Below are 17,473 nucleotides of genomic sequence, written 5' to 3' on the forward strand. Positions count from 1 at the left end.
TGTGTCTGTGCCAGCAGTGCTTCGCCCTTTTTGGGTGTTCAAAATACAAGTTATTCACTCTAACATTTTTATCTTGGCTTAATAAAGATTTTGTATTTTTGTAACTCCATGTCTCTGAGTCTGTCAACGGGGAAATCGAAGCTGTGTCCTTATTAGGATAGTTCCCTGGTCTTGTGACCAGGGTGGCGTAGTCAGCTCTTTTCTCTTTTCTCTTTACTCTTTCTCTCCTTTCCTTTTCCTCACCGGAACGTCACACTAATCAGGAAGCTATTTCAAACCATGCAAACCATCTAAGTTTACATTATGTATTTTAAAAACACAAATATTTGATTGTTTACTTACATTTTCAGTCTGAAAACATACATCTACTATTGGAGTTCTCAACCCAGTACGTAGCAAACAAACTCCAAATGGGTGACACCTGCTCGTTTAGGCTCAAACACCCAGCCCTTGTGTATGTATTTGTGCGCTCACATGCATGCCTACTTGCATGCGTCTGTGCATGCATTAATCCTTGTTTTCTGACTAAAGATGTAAACAGTTTGAAATAAACGGTGACGTAATGCATCATGGAAATGTAGATCAGTAATTTTACCAGTAAATGTTAGTTATTTCCCTTCATGGGCGATGAAAGTAATGTACTGTAGTTTATTAGTGCAGCAAAACCTCACCTCATATTACAGTAAAATACCTTCCAATGATGTTAAAGCTAAATACTGGCGATTTTACAATTATTTACCCAGAAATCTACAGCAAGGTTTAACAGTGTGAGCACGTTAGCCCACTTCTACTTGACCCTCTTTCCTGTTGGTTTATAGAACAATTGCTCCGAATCGCCCTCTGTCATTTCAAAGAATAGCACATGGGCGAGGGTGGCGAGTATAAACGCCTCATCCGTTTGGGGAGGAGTGCGCGCAGTCAGCGGAGACAGGCGAAAGTATAAACAAGGCTTGAAACTGCGCGGAGCTGAGCTTCGAGGCTTGGGTGCGACCCCCTTAAGAGGACTTAAAAGAGACGAGAGGCTAATAGGCGTGTCTTAATCAGCTCCCTAGTTCAGTAGTCAGGGCCCTGATCAGGACATACCAGTAGGTCAATGGACTGACTCTGATCAGTGCCCTGACTACTGACGGAGCAGATTGAGACGCATGCATTTTGAAGATTGATATTTGTAGCCTGCCTGATGACACAATATTTTCACAGACGTCGCATCTCTCATAAACTACAGTAGCCTATTTAAAATGGCACATGCATCCGTTATATTCTCAATTTAATTTACGAAGCAATCCCTGTAAAGTTTTTAGGTTAATTATAGAAGAGACCAGGATTAGTGTGTGACGCATTGGCATGACTCGCATCGGGGCGCATGGCATCAAGATGGTTTCGCATTAAATTAACGGCATTTAGGAGATTATCCACTAATTTCCCCCCCGGCCTTTATTTGTTCGTGTTGACCACGCCCCCGGCCACTATCAGAGGCCCGGCGTTTAATTGACTACAGGCTTTTATTTGAGGAAATATGGTATATATATTTTTGAATTTGTAAAAAAGTTTATAAAATGTTAATATGTAGTGTATGGTCATTCTGAGTTTATCTGTAATCACAATAAGTTGGACGATCGAATGCTCAGGTCTGTGTGAACACTAGGGGGAGAACTCAAAGGATTTCTCCATCCTACGTAAAGCTTGCAGTTGAGAAACAGGAAATGTGAGTTTTCTGTTTAATATTCTTCTCCCCTTTTCAGGGGTACAACAAACTCATGTGGCCTGAAAGGAAAACATTCTACTGTAAGTTAAATTAATTTGAGATTACATATCGTTTGGTTGTAAAAAAAAAAAATGTTTGCACATTTTATTAGTGCAAAGATATATTTAGAAATGCTTTAACACTTAAAGAAGAACAATTGCTAAATTGTGTCATCTCTTACATAGAGACTACTGAACAGACATTTAGAAAGGTACATTTTTAGTTTTAAAGGTATGTTTATTTTAAAAGGTACACTATGTAACACTTTTTGTTCAAAATTAACTCCATTTAAAATAGTCAATAGTCATCATCAATACTTATTTTAACATGTGTTTTTGTCTTACCCTGATTCACTATGGTAAGCCTGTTATAAGATTTCATATTTTATACATGACGTCAAGATGTTTTTCTCAAGAAATCATACGTTACTCGTCCATGTGTGTCTCGTCATGTTTGTAAAAGTTGCCCCAACTACTTTAACGCATGTATGGTGAGGAAGTGACAGAGGTTAGTTGACTTGGAACATGCTAAATCTTGAACCTCTGGGAAATCATCCATTTTAAAACAACGCAGAACACCGGGCGGCTCTGGGTTGGACTTCATGGACGTTTTTATATTTGCCTGCCAAATAACCTTTATGGAACTGCTTATTTAAGCCAGACATATTAGGAGGAGTCATTTATGTCAGGTGTTGAACTTTAATCATCAATTTCAGCAAGCTTTTTGGAATAGGCCATCGGTGGGGCAAGTTACCCAATAATAAGATAACAAGAAGGGCAGGGTTGAGAAAATTCAGAACATGTTGCACATACAAACAAACATAACTAAAGCCATGTGTTCACACAAAGAGCAGGAATAAGTGCTCTCACAGACTGCATGTACCCTGCTTTTAAGACCTGTAGCACTGATAACATAGCAGTCTTCAAAACTTTATTGGTAGATTGCAAATTGCTGGGAACAAGCATAAAGAATAAAGCTGATATAAATGGCAGAAGATTTTGAAGTGGTTTGATGTTTGCAGGTGGTCAACTCCATCTGTATCAGAAATACTTGGTGGGATCTGATTTGTCACACATTTGAACGTGAACATGGGAGGTGATGCCAGGATAAACGCTCTGCATTGGGAGCAGAGTTCCGAGCTTCGCCCCTTTCTTCAGGGTCCCAGAGTAACGGTCTGGCTTAACGTAGAACAGCTTGAAGCAGAGACCTGCCAAACAGATATGAGATTATGCTTTGGATAAATTAAATTACACATGTCCTATATTTTTATTAGTAGCAGTATTTTATCAAGAAAGCATGCTATTTTCAAACGTGATATGATTTATAGTTTATAAAAAGAAATGTATGCTACATTGCAATTCATGTTTCGAATATGTAACATTACCTTCTCCACTCAAGTTAATGCCATCATTGATAGCATTGTTCTTTTTGTAGGGTGCAGCTTTGCCATTCAGTTTCACATCAAATGGAGCATAAACTGTGTCTCCATCAGCACACACAATGTCAAGACCCATGTGTTTCCGACTACCACTGCAGCACAAACACATATAATAAGAATAGTCCAATCATCATTTACTCCCTGGGACCAAAATTAAGTAGAAATGTGATTTAAAAAAAATGACCACAAAAAACCTTCTTCCCCTAGCATTACATTTAAACAATACACAATAAATCAAGATCTGATATCAGTGACACCGAACTTTATTTGTTTTAACGTGCCTTGTTACTATTGTTCAGTGAATAATAATGTTATTACACATTCATTTAAATTGCATGGATGGAAAATCAATCCGGTCAGTCTGCAAAATATATTTTATGTTAAGAAAGAAAGAAAGAAAGAAAGAAAGAAAGAAAGAAAGAAAGAAAGAAAGAAAGAAAGAAAGAAAGAAAGAAAAGACTGGTTGTAAAATGAGGGTGATGATGATATCGAGTTCTGGGTTGTGTCAAATTTATGTGGTAACACACTCAAAACAAAGGAATGCTATCAATGTCACAGCACACCCTTCACTACACATGTGTTATCTGCTAAATTTGTCAATGACTTCTGGGAAGAGCTATGAGGAGAAGTCAGATAAAAAACAAAATTTGTTCGAGAAATAGAGCTTTATATAGAGAGAAACATGACTAAAAACAGAATTTACCGGCTGGCTCCATAGTTTCCACACCCATACTTTGTGTCACATCCTCTTTTACGGTTACTTGAGTTACTACTGCAGAGGGGGGCAAATTTCACTGTGAAATTAAAAGATTTAACTCAGTTACTTTATGATTCCTGTCTGTCTTTATATTTTGCCGTATTTTTGGCATATTAAATGTTATACCTTGACTAGCATCAACACGAGAGTTGCAAATCACTGGAAAAGAGACACACAATGAAGCTTTTAATTTTCAATATTTCAGTTATATTGTTTTTGTAAGGTTTACTTTGCATGTTAATTTGCATGTTAACTCTTTTTGCAGTGTTTTAATGACACCACAAAACATCAGTAAACCACAAAACATCAGTTAAAAAAAATGTTAACAGCAAAACTCGAATCTTATAGGCTACTCATTCTCGTTTGCGAGAATATGTGGCTTTAAGATAAATTGTAATTTCTTACCAGCCAAAAGCAGACAACTGAGAAGGATGTAAAGTCTCATGATTCTGCAAGCATTTGTTTTCAGGTGCTTTTTTCTCTGCTGTCGTCCTCAGTCTGTTTGGCTCATTTAACTGTGAGCTTTTATATTTTGACAGGGAAATGAGGAAATTCTGCTTTCAACACACATGCACATGTTATAAACAGTGGAATTGCATAACGTCCAAAATTTTCTGTTGCAGTCGAAATAAGCCAGTGCAAAACATGAAATGCAAGTGAAATTCACGATCACTCTAGGACCATTTTAGTTTTTCTCATGGGATCTAGTTTTGTTTGGTTTTTCAAAATCATTGTGCAACAGCAGTGCAAATATGATGATAAAAGCTCAAATGCACTCTAAAAGTGTTTAAAGAAATGATGATTATACATTATGTTCACCAGTCAGCATATATTTAATAGACCTCACCACTAACTTAGTATGTATAAACAAGTGTAGTAGGCCTATATACTGAGTCCTTATTAATGTTTAAAGAGGAAATTAACTACACAATGTTCAAATGTTCTCCGACTTCCACAATGTTAGTCAGATTTTTACATTAAAAAAGCAGAAGTATTAGACTCTTTTCTATCCTGTTTTTGACTATTTGGATAGCCATGCTACGTTCAAGACTTGAAAGTAAACACCCACTGATGTGATTGGGTAACAGTTTTGCATATTAAAATAATTTTCCCTGCCATTACATGTAAGAAATTTTATTTTATTTTTTTGTTGAAAATTTCTGATTGAAAAATGGCAACTGGTAAAATTCAGCCATACAAATTTGACCCAGAGTCTGATGCGAAATCGGAAGACAATAGGCTACATAGGGAATAGTTATAGCTATTTGTATGTGTGGCGACGTGAACGAGCAAGAGACATGGGAGGAGCGAGTGAGACCGGGGACGTGATTGCGAAGGAGCATCACCTGCGAGCCACACCGGTCTCGAGTCTCATGAGGGAGCTCGGAGGCACTTAAGGACGAGCGACACCAGTCAAGGACGAGAGAGGGCCAGGCCTGGACTTTACATTGAGTTTTGTTTGTGTTTTGTTATGTGTGTGCGGGCAGTCGTCCGTGAGGGGCTGCCCTCGGTTTACTTTCGTTTTGTTTATTTAATAAAATTTGTTGAATGTTCGCTGGTTCCCGCCTCCTTCCTTCCCATCTACAAACTTAATTACATTGGTGCCGAAGCCCGGAAGGAAGGAGGCGGGAACCGGCGAACAGTAAGTAGGTCAATTGCAAATGACGAACACCTGTCTCTTGTTGCAGTAATTGGCGTGGAGAGACAGGATAAAAGCCTGCAGGAAAGGAGGATCGAGAGAGAGAGAACCATTACGGCTCTGGGACTCGGGGATGCACAAGCAGAGAGGAACTGCCAAAAACTGACGATTGAACTTGAGAGGAACCTCTTGATGATTTATGTTTAGGTGCGATGTGCACCCTGTTTTGTTGACCGAAAGAATAATAAAAGAGAAACTCACGAGTCCCAGACACGCCGACCCCTCGTCTTCTTCCTCACCTCACTCTGAACTGTGTTACATTGGTGACGAAAACCGGGGAGGAAGAAGACCTCTGCCGCCTCCATGCAGTCCCCGTCAGGATCGCCATTTGCGGAGGTTATCCACTCGTTCGCGGGCCTGCACCGGGAGCAACATCAGGCCATGCTGGAGATCCGGGATGAGCAGGAACGGAGATTCCAGGCGCTCATCCAAACCCAGCAGCAGGACTGCAAGCTGTTCCGGAGCTGGTTAGACCGGGAGGTTCACACCGGGGGAACACCAACGACCCCGGCTCCACCCCCTCACATAACCCTCAGCAAGATGGGACCCCACGATGATCCCGAAGCGTTTCTGGATCTCTTTGAGAAGTCCGCTGAGACGGGGGTGGACACATCGGGACTGGCTGATGCGCCTCGTTCCACTGCTATCGGGAGAGGCGCAGATAGCAGCCCAGCAGTTGCCAGTCCAGAACCTCCTGGTTTATGACGACCTACGGCGGGACATCCTTCAACGTGATGGTCTCTCCCCCGAACAACATCATCAGCACTTCCGGTCGCTGACACTGGGGGAGGATAGCCGACCATTCGTGATGGCTCAACAGCTCCAGGACGCCTGCCGCAGATGGCTGGGGCCAGACAAAAACTACGCCGATAACATCGTGAATCGAGTGGTGCTGGAGCAGTTTATTGCGCGGTTGCCGCCCGGCGTCGTTGGATCAGGCCATCCAGCTGCCGGAGGACCAAATGGTGGCGTGCCCAGGGGTCGGCATGTCTGGGACTCGTGAGTTTCTCTTTTATTATTCTTTCGGTCAACAAAACAGGGTGCACATCGCACCTAAACGTAAATCATCAACAGGTTCCTCTCAAGTTCCTCTCTGCTTGTGCGTCCCCGAGTCCCAGAGCCGTATTGGTTCTCTCTCTCTCGATCCTCCTTTCCTGCAGGCTTTTATCCTGTCTCTCCACGCCAATTACTGCAACAAGAGACAGGTGTTCGTCATTTGCACTTGACCTACTTACGTGCCGCTCGTCCTTTGACTCTTTCTCCCGTCACAGACTTCGCTAAACCACGCCCCCCTCACCACAGTTAGGTTTCATTATGTTTTCTTTTATTTTTAGGTTTTTCCTGTTCCTCTTTAAGTTGGTAACAAGTTGATAAAAAGTTACCAAATACATTTTAAAAGTAGTTAAATATGTTGATTGTTGTCTGGGTAATCTAAAAGCTTGCTAATTTTAACAACAAATTTTGCTAAATTGGCATGGCGTCTTGCATTTACTACTACATGACAATCAGTGGACAGGGCTAAAGAGGCAATGATGTAGAAGTAGGAGTTTTACAGCCGGTACTTCATAGTTCCAAAGAAGGATGGGGGGCTAAGGCCTATTTTAGATCTGCGTCAGTTAAACAGGGCAGTAAAGAAACTTAAGTTCAAGATGCTCACGCTGAAACAGATTGTGTGCCAGATCAGGTCCGAGGACTGGTGTGTCACAATAGACCTTAAAGATGCATACTTCCACATCTCCATCCTTCCGCAGCACAGAAAATTCCTCAGGTTTGCTTTCGGGGTGAAGCTTACCAGTATCGAGTGCTGCCATTCGGCCAAGCTTTATCGCCCCGCATTTTCATGAAATGCGTGGATGCAGCTCTGGCTCCGTTGCGACTCCATGGCATTTGCGTGCTCAATTACATCCACGATTGGCTCATATTGGCACAGTCAGAACAACTGGCGGTTCAGCATCGAGATGCTGTCCTCGCCCATATGAGAATGTTGGGGCTAAGGTTAAACGGAAAGAAAAGTGTGGTAGCTCAGCTATCTCCTCCCAGGATAAAAGCAATCCTGGATACTGTGAACCGAATAAGGCTAGGTCAGTCACTCACTGTGAAACACTTTCAAAGAGTGTTAGGGTTGATGGCAGCAGCGTCCAACGTGATACCTTTTGGCCTGCTGTACATGAGACCCTTACAGTGGTGGCTCAGGGCCAAGGGATTCTCCCCGAGGGGAAATCCTTTTCGCTTGATGAAGGTCACGCGGCACTGCCTACGTGCCTTGGTGAAGTGGAAGGATCCTTGGTTCCTGTCCCAAGGTCCAGTTCTGGGGGTTCCTTGTCGTCGCTTAACGCTAACGACGGATGCCTCCCTAACTGGTTGGGGAGTGGTCATGAGTGGCCACTCAGCTCAGGGTCTGTGGAGCGGCCATCAGCTTTTGTGGCACATAAACCAGCTGGAGCTGATGGCCGTGTTCCTGTCACTCAGGCACTTTCTCCCAGACCTCAGGGGCCACCATGTGTTAGTACACAGCGGTGGTCTCCTATATAAATCGCCAGGGGGGTCTAGGATCGCGCCGGTTGTGGAAGTTGGCGCATCGAATGTTGATTTGGGCCCGGGACAAATTGTTATCTGTCAGAGCAGTATATGTTCCGGGGGAACCTGAATGTAGCAGCGGACTCCCTGTCGTGGCAGGGAGTAGTGCCGGGGGAGTGGAGACTCCACCCCGAAGTGGTGGAGAGCCTCTGGAATCGCTTCAGGCGAGCTCAGGTGGATCTGTTTGCGTCTCAAGAGACAACGCACTGTCCCCTATTTTACTCCCTCACGGTACAGACGTGGCCGAGGCTACGTCTGTACGCCTTTCCCCCTCTGGCATTGCTCCCAGGAGTGTTGGAGAGAGTCCGAAGGGACGGGGCCCAGCTGTTATTGGTAGCCCCGTTCTGGCTGGGCCGAGTATGGCTGTCAGACATTGTGTCTCTCCTCGAGGGTCCTCCGTGGGAAATCCCGGTCAGGAGGGACCTTCTCTCCCAGGCGAGGGGGTCAGTAGTGCACCCCCGCCCAGAGCTATGGAAACTGTGGGCTTGGCCTCTGAGGGGGCCCAGCTCGTATAATTAGGTCTATCTAAAGCTCGTAGAAATGGGTCTATCTACTGAGATGATAGAAACCATGTTGGACTCCAGAGCACCTTCTTCAAGGAGACTGTATGCCCTTAAATGGAGAGTTTTCGTCGCCTGGTGCACAGTCCGCTCTTTAAACCCAGTTCACTGCCCGGTCGGTTAAGTACTTGAGTTCATGCAAGAGATGTTCTCCGCAGGGTTATCCCCGTCAACTCTAAAGGTGTACGTGGCGGCTATATCAGCCTACCACACTCCGATAGAGAATGCTTCAGTGGGGAGACACCCATGGGTTACTTGTTTTCTCCGTAGTACGTTGAGGCTGAGGCCTGCGGCACGCTCGAGGGTGCCTACGTGGGACTTGGCCATAGTGTTAGAAGGCCTAATGTTAGCCCAATTTGAGCCGATTGAAGAGGTGTCAGAGAAGTTCCTCACGTTAAAAACTGTGTTCCTTCTGGCTATCTCGTCTCTGAAGAGAGTAGGAGACTTGCAGGCTCTGTCAGTAGCTTTGCCTTGAATTTGCAACTGGAATGGTGAAAGCATTCCTGTTCCCGAGGGAAGGGTATGTTCCTAAGGTCACGACTAACATAGCAGGTCCGGAAATGCTGCAGGCGTTTTGTCGGCCTCCGTTCCTTGACCAAGACCAGGAGAGGCTAAATCTGCTTTGCCCAGTGAGGGCCCTAGATGCGTATGTCCACAGAGCTGCCCTGTGGCGAAAATCGGAACAGTTGTTCGTGTGTTTTGGGTCCCCGAGTAAGGGAAAACTGGCGTCAAAGCAGACGTTGAGCAAATGGATAGTCGAGGCTATTTCATTAGCATAAGAGTCGGCTGGACAGCTTTCACCTTTGATAGTCCGAGCCCACTCAACCAGGAGTATGCTCTATTGGCTCTGATATCAGGAGTTTCGCTTCAAGAGGTGTGTGATGCGGCAGGGTGGTCCCCTCCGCACACGTTTGTGAGGTTTTACAACTTAGATGTAGCCTCTGTCCCAGGTGTTTGTGGGTTGAGTAGTTCACATAGACAGACATTTGGAACTATGGCGACGTGGGTATTTCATTCCCGTAGCGTTTCAACGCAGCTCGAGTTCCCTCGATAAAGGTAACGTCTCAGGTTACGTATGTAACCATGGTTCCCTGAGAGGGAACAAGATGCTGCGTCGCGATACCATACTGCCCTACAAAGGCAAAAGACCTTAACTCACTGGAGTGTGGAACTGAGAAAAATGACTTTAAAGATTTTTTGTTGTCCAGCCAAATTAGTTATAGGTAGGACACTGGAAATCTGGCATTTAGATGTTTTAGTAATGACAATTATCTACATACACTTTTTTTTTACTCAAACTTGACTTTTGACCCCTATTTTGAAGTTACGGCACTCTGCCTTTGTATTGTCTGCAAAAAATGTGGAGTCATGCCAAGGCAAAAGGCAGTAACTTCCATAATATCAATATTTGGTTGCTGATCACCATTTGCAAAATCAATATAGTAACACCTTTATAAAATCTAATGATCATGGCATTTATTTTGGATGATTTACAATTAATTATAGCCATCTTATTATTATTAAGGACACAATACCTCTAGTAAAGAGAATCTTCATTGGTGTGCAGCAAAACTTACAGGTTGATAGGTGACACTGAATTATATGAACAAGATAAGATTATTTCTAATAAGTAAACATTTGCATATATAATGCAAAGATATAAAAAAATAGAACAAATAAAAAATCTTGTAAAAATGCATGTGATAAATAAGACAAATAGCAAACAGTGCCGCTGGTTAATCAAGGGTTAAGTTTGGCTATCACGCTATTATATTTTGGCTAATGACAGCGCTGACTGGATCGGATTGCCCATTCATAGGCTAAACAGAGTAATTATTTATTTCAATATGTTTTTAATGTTTTTATCTAGTAAAAAAAGATACAATGGGCTACATAGCTTATACTTTTACATCTTTGAATGAAAATCGCCAAGCCTAAAAGGACAACTTTTAGATTGATGTGAACGACAGGAATAATTCTCAGAATGCTTGTGGATTAAACATCTCCGATGACGTTCATTGGCATGGATTTTATCGGGTTTACAAGAAAAGGTAGGATATATGGATATAATTGCGAACTGTTACTAGCCTACTGATTGTATGCATGGTCGCACGCTGTCACTGCATTCGAGTAGCCTACACACACTCGTGCAGTGGGCAGCCCCAGACTGCCTGACAGCGCGCTGAGAGAATATTCTACATTATGAAAACATGTATGACAGTACACAGGCTACACCGTAACTCAAACGCGGCAAACTTTAATAGACATTAATACAAAGGCGGGACACCATAACTGCATGTCGGTACCGTAACTTAATTTAGACGCATGGCTAAACAAAGGCAGAGTACCGTAACTCAGTTTGAGTGTTCTAAAACCAAGGCAAAGAGCGGTAACTGCTGTTACGGTGTTCTGCCTTGGTTTCTCCTGGGCTTTTGGAAGTTACTGTTCAGACAATCCATAATTTTCTCGAAAAAACAACATAATTGACTAACGATATTTATCCACATGATAAAGGAGGTCTTGAAAGTCCCAAAAATGTCAATAACTCATTTTCGACCAAAAACGAAGTTACGGCCTTTTGCCTTTGCACGGCAGCATACTCCCGGCATGCCTGTGACCGACTTTTTCAACTCTTTCAGAAGCTGATGACCGTTTGGCCCGGGTGTGCTTTATAGCTTCCTGGTCGATGACGTCACCCTCCTATGACGTATCTCCACGCTATTGGACAGATTTCACTAATGCTTCATGACGCAATCACGCAGAGGTGTTCCCGTAGCGTTTCGACGCAGCGTCTCGTTCCCTCTCAGGGAACCATGGTTACATGCGTAACCTGAGACGTTATCCTTCCATTTAGGCACACACGGCTTGAGGAAAGATGTGAAGTAATAAAATAATCATGCTTTACACACACAACGCTCTTCCCAACTGGACTATTTGCCTTTTTTCCGGCTACCGCTGAGTTCCCACGGGACTTCAGCACGAGATACAGCTAGCCGTCTAACACACTGTTTAGGTGAATTTAAACAATGGCTAAGTGGTTAAACTCATTTCATTGTCATGTAAGGGCCCTGTTCATGTTGGACAGACATTTTAATTGCATTTTGTGTCTGTTAAGAGGCACAAAGACACCCTTTACGTCTATGCCCCCATAACTGCCGTTTTAGCTGAGTGGGGGCTCTGGGCATTAACTGTAATAACTGTAAGGACCAATCTGTTTTTTTTTTTTTTTTCTATAGATTGTACTCACAAAGGTATAACGATCAAGATAAACTTAAAAATTCTGTGGAGTTGTCCCTTAACCACTGAATGTAGGAAATCAAATAAAACAAATAAAGATTTTTAGGAATGTCATTAATCGTTGCCGTGACAACAAAGAGTTTGTGGCTCATGAAAAAAGTCTGTAATGTAAGGAGAAGTTGGTACCTGTAATGTAGAAGTCGAACAATGTGCCATTGAATTTTTGCAATCTGATTGCCAATAAACCACAACACAGAATCAGTTCAACTGTCATTTTCGTTTTGGCCAAATATTTCGTGTTTCTCCTTTTCTGTTTCTCCTGCTTTTTAATAGTCACAGGACAAAGACAGCATGGTTTAGAAATATGGTTTAAACTCAAAGGCATGAGGAAGAATAAAATCAAAGGACAGTTTGGTGCTAAGTCAAAGCAGGGCACATTAACTGTTGTCTAACAAACAAGACATACACACTCATCTGTGTGTGTGTTTATGCTTCGTATTTGACAGTCTATACCATAAAACATTTACATTACATTTATGCATTTGGCAGACGCTTTTATCCAAAGCGACTTACATTGCATTCAAGGTACACATTTTTACATTATTGTCATTTCTTGCTTTCCCTGGGAATCAAACCCATGACCTTGGCGTTGCTAGCACCATGCTCTACTACTTGAGCTACAGGAAAGCCTACTCTTTTAGAGAGACAGATGATTTTAAAAGCATATATACAATTCTTTACTCAGGTTCATGCTTTATCATAGTGTGTCTATGGTGGACATACAATACTTTTTTTACAGTTGTGCTCCATCACTATTCAATAAAAATAAATGTTTTTGAACATTGTACATTCAAATACAGTAATTAAATATGTATAATGTGTGATATAGTTTTTCAGTTTTCAATTCATACCTGGTCATATCAAGATGTATAAATATCTCTAGAGATCAGTATTGTCCACTAAATGGAGTACTAAATGTAAGTTCAGAAGAAGCATGTCAGTGAAGGTAAGCAAGGCTACACAATCATGAAATACTGGGTTATCAGTGCATTTAATGTGATTTTAATGTTAACATGGAGGGTGAAATACTTTTTCAAACCAAAGCAAATTAAAACATTTTACAATAATAGATTTGTCAGATTTATAAAACAATAGATGCTGTTCAAATATACACTCAAATAAACATCATGGCTGTCATATACATAGATAGTTTAAAAAAACAAAAAACAAAGCAATCAGCATTTCTTGACATAAGAGCTAGATGGTTGCGGATGAAATGTGTGCACACAAAAAAAAACTATTATTTCTCATGCAGTCTTCTATTGCAGAAAACAGGCTCAAAAAAGACATTTGCTATTCAATGGTTTGTACTACAGCACAATTGTACTGTCCACTATACTGTATACTTCATGGTTGACATGTGCATTAGCCTTCCACTGTTTGAATCCATTAAATTTATTCAGTTTTTAGTTCACAGTTAAACTAATTTACAGTTATATATTCCATATATTATTTATTTTAAAGTTATTACTAAATATAATATAATATGTAAGGGATAATATAACTCGTAGTACCCGGATGAGCGTTTGTTATCTGGAAATAACATACCACTGAAATGCACGATTGACCATAATTGTTTGACATAATATAATATAATATAATATAATATAATATAATATAATATAATATAATATAATATAATATAATATAATATAATATACAGTAATATAATATAATATACAATAATATAATATAATATAATATAATATAATATAATATAATATAATATAATATAATATAATATAATAAACATTTAAAATGTTAACAGTTCTAAAATTCTAACCCAATTTTGCATCGGCAGAAGCTCTAATAGTTTAAACTGAGCTGAGCTGAGTTGCTGAATATCTATCTCTACAGCATTTGCATTTTTTATTTTTATTTTTTGCAAGCATACAGTGTACCTTCATGCAATAAACTGGAAGTGTTGTGAAATATATGTCTCCTGTATCACTAAAGACTAAGGGAAAGAATGGGGAAATTAAACTAATGGTATATTATATTTGTGGATTGGCAGACTAACGGATGGACAGCTAGACAGACACTCTATAGTATTAGTCATTTAATACACGCTAGAATTTTTGAGTTATATAACCTTGTATCTTCTGATTTCCATAACTGTTACGCAAACCTCTCAATCAAGCTGTTTCTCAATTTAAAGATCCTTCAGTCTTGCTCACCACTGAAAGTAAGGTCATCTTTGTCCTAGACTCTGAGGAGGACTCTGAATCAGACCCAGAACATCTGAGAGCCTCCCATAACCTTGTTCTGAAATCCTTAGACACATAATAAAAGATGAAAGGATCAATGCAGCTGTTGAAGGTGCTGAGAGACAAAGTGATCAGGTACGGAAGATAAAGGTCATTATTTGCAAAGTCCGATTTGGAGTAGTGCAACAGCATGAGAACATTGCTAGGCAATAAGAAAACAATAAAAACCATCAACATCAGCACAGTCACTCTAACTGCGTGGGCAAAACGCTGGCCTTCAGCCATTAGGGTGTGTAAAACCGCAGAATAGCAGAACAGCACAACCAGCAGTGGAAGCAGGAAGCAGAGGGAGAAGAGAGTTGCAAAGTACGGCAGGAAGTACTTTTCCTGCTCTTTTGAAGGCAGTGCATCATGGCAGGTTGTTATTGAAAGGTTCTTTATGTCATAAGACTGTTTTGAGATTAACAAAGGCACGGCAGCAGCTGCAACCACTATCCAAACCAAAACACTCATGTAGACTGAGTTCTTGTTACTACGAAGTGTCTTGGCACCAAAAGGGTGAACGAGAGCTACATAGCGATCCACAGCGATCAGTGCCAGACATACCACTGAGCCGTACATGTTTCCATAGAAGAGCGCAATTACAATTCGACAGAATGGTTCTCCAAATGTCCAGTTATTGCCTTGGAAGTGGTAGACAATACGGAAAGGGAGCACCAGGAGTAGTAGAAGGTCACAGGTGGTGAGGTTGATCAGCAGAATGGTGGAAGGGAGCTTTTTAGTTCGCAAGACCAGCACCCAGAGGGCTAATGTGTTTGTGGGAAGCCCGATGAAAAAGGCAAAGAGGCAGAGAAGAGGAACCACTAGTTCAGTCCTATAGTTCTGGATCTGCTCCACGTGGTCGTCTGATAGTGTACCATTAACCACAGCAAAGCTCCTCCCCTCTGATAGACAGGATAACAAAAAGACTATTTTAATCGCTATGTAGGTCAACCCAGATATCAATCACAAGCATAACTAAGTACTGAATGTTTTGCAGTCAAGTCAAATATACATTATGGGTTCCTACATTTGTTTAAAATGATAGATCAAAATTAAAATTCTTAATTCTTCTTAGATTAAAATTCTGTCATCATTTACTCATCCTCAAGTTGTTCTAAACCTTTATGAGTTTCTTTGTTCTGCTGAACTCAAAATACGATATTTTATATAACAGTTGCTAGTCCCCATTGACTTCCAGAAACTGCTTAGTTACTAACACTCTTCAAAATATCTTAGTTTGTGTTCAACAAAACAAAGAAACTCATACATGTTTAGAACAACATCATATTGAGTAAATTATGACAGAATTTTCGTTTTGGGGTGAACTATCCCTTTAAGAAAACATAAAATCCTGTTTTGTTTATTTCATAATTGTGATTATTATTATTTTTCTTATGAGGTAAAATGAGCCTCCATAGGACATCCGTACATGAGAGTTAGTAAATGATGACAACATTTATATTTTGGGCTAACTATTACTTCACGTTTAATTTATCCGATCTAATCTGGTTACTTAGCCTACTTGCAACGGGAACAAAAGAATGTGATCAAATCAAGATCTGTTAGATTGAATCTCATGTCTCTGCATGTTGCACCACACTAGCCCGACTACATTTTTTTTAAGTAGCGTGTGTTGACCTAAATTATATACACACAACGTTGTAGGCTAGTATTTATAATTACTGTAGGCTATATAATATTTTCTGTAGCTAGCATATATTTTTGATAGAAAGGTCAACACACCAAAGTCAAAGACACTCAAAACACAATGTTAATGTTATAATCTAAAAGTTTATGATATAATGAGAAAAGACTTACTGTGACTGTTGGAGACTTTTGCCTCTGAAGCTGATGAGATGTGAAGACCAATGAGAAGGAGATAGGCAAAAAGCAATCGAGAAATTACAAAAAAGATCATGGTAGTACTGAAGAAAAGGTTTAAAATAAGCTATATTTATAAGTCTGAAAGAGATATTCAAACTCTTTCCTCCCTTTAGTTTTCTCTCTGATTCTATGAAAAGGTCAAGTTATAGATATAGTCCCCTCTCTCTCTCTCTCTCTCTCTCTCTCTCTCTCTCTCTCTCTCTCTCTCTCTCTCTCTCTCTCTCTCTCTCTCTCTCTCTCTCTCTCTCTCTCTCTCCCTCTCTCTCTCTCTGTGTTTTCTCTGTTTGAAAAAAAAATGTATACAGTCATGCTGCCTACACTCACCTCACTGTATGTAGACCAATCAATGAGTTTCTCTCGGTCGTTCTCTCTGTTTGTGAGGATATTAAACAGATGTGAGATTGTTTACATATTTTCTTCCTGCTTTAAGCGGGTAAAGGGTGTTTGGAAAACATAAAAAGCCTATGGGCATAATGAAATACATGTAACATGTATTTCAAAGTATTTTAGATTACCAAAGTAATTTATTTGAATTGTAATGTCATTTATTTCATTCAGACATTAATGTAAACCCTAATGGGAAATTCATGTAAACAACAATTGGTGATTCTCATACTCTGACACTGCAAATGCATCCTATACAATACCTTTCTTCTCGTAACTTCCATACCCATTGCAGAATATGCAGCATTTTAATTAGCGCAAATGTACATATTGTGATATGCATATCGCAATGGCACACACTATCTGAATGATTTTAATAGGCTAATTCAACGTTGTGAATAGTGTGTTTTAGGTTGGCACATAGCAGAGAATAGACTGGGCACGCTACTACTGTTACTTATGTGACTTGCTTGATGTTAAAAAGACTTATTATACATAATAACTTGCTAAAAACAACTCCTTGCAGCCTCACGCTGTCTGCAACACCGAAATGCTAGCCTGAAGGCCAGCCAAACTCCCCAGCTAGCAATTTTAGGTTATAAATGTAAAAAAAAAAAAAAAAAAATGGTTATAAACGTTGTAAAACGTTTTCTGAATGTTCTCGGAACGTTAAAATGTCCAGTTTGTGAAATGTTGTATTAACGTTCTCATTAGGTTATAATAACGTTAAATAACGTTTTATATATATATATATATATATATATATATATATATATATATATATATATATATATATATATATATATATATATATATATATATATATATATACATACACACTGTAAAAAAATTTTTGGTTTTTGTTGGTTTAACTTAAAAAAGTA

At 40.3% G+C, this 17,473-nt stretch overlaps 2 protein-coding genes across 2 annotated transcripts; both read right to left on the bottom strand.

Moving 5' to 3' along the window:
- Nucleotides 1–2,422: 2,422 nt before the first annotated feature.
- Nucleotides 2,423–4,476, bottom strand: LOC137092282 (leukocyte cell-derived chemotaxin-2-like). The gene is made up of 5 exons (XM_067456543.1): nt 4,345–4,476; nt 4,066–4,098; nt 3,886–3,976; nt 3,129–3,274; nt 2,423–2,951 (listed from the first exon to the last, which is right to left on the bottom strand). Exons 1-5 carry the CDS (start codon nt 4,382–4,384, stop codon nt 2,785–2,787), a joined length of 477 nt encoding a protein of 158 aa, XP_067312644.1. The 5' UTR covers nt 4,385–4,476; the 3' UTR covers nt 2,423–2,784.
- Nucleotides 4,477–13,842: 9,366 nt separating this feature from the next.
- si:ch211-132p1.2 (proteinase-activated receptor 4) lies at nt 13,843–16,395 on the bottom strand. The gene is made up of 2 exons (XM_067456544.1): nt 16,140–16,395; nt 13,843–15,223 (listed from the first exon to the last, which is right to left on the bottom strand). Exons 1-2 carry the CDS (start codon nt 16,237–16,239, stop codon nt 14,220–14,222), a joined length of 1,104 nt encoding a protein of 367 aa, XP_067312645.1. The 5' UTR covers nt 16,240–16,395; the 3' UTR covers nt 13,843–14,219.
- Between the last annotated feature and the right edge of the window lie 1,078 nt (nt 16,396–17,473).

The sequence above is a fragment of the Pseudorasbora parva genome, chromosome 11 (assembly GCF_024679245.1).
Source record: "Pseudorasbora parva isolate DD20220531a chromosome 11, ASM2467924v1, whole genome shotgun sequence".
In the NCBI taxonomy this organism is placed as follows: domain Eukaryota; kingdom Metazoa; phylum Chordata; class Actinopteri; order Cypriniformes; family Gobionidae; genus Pseudorasbora; species Pseudorasbora parva.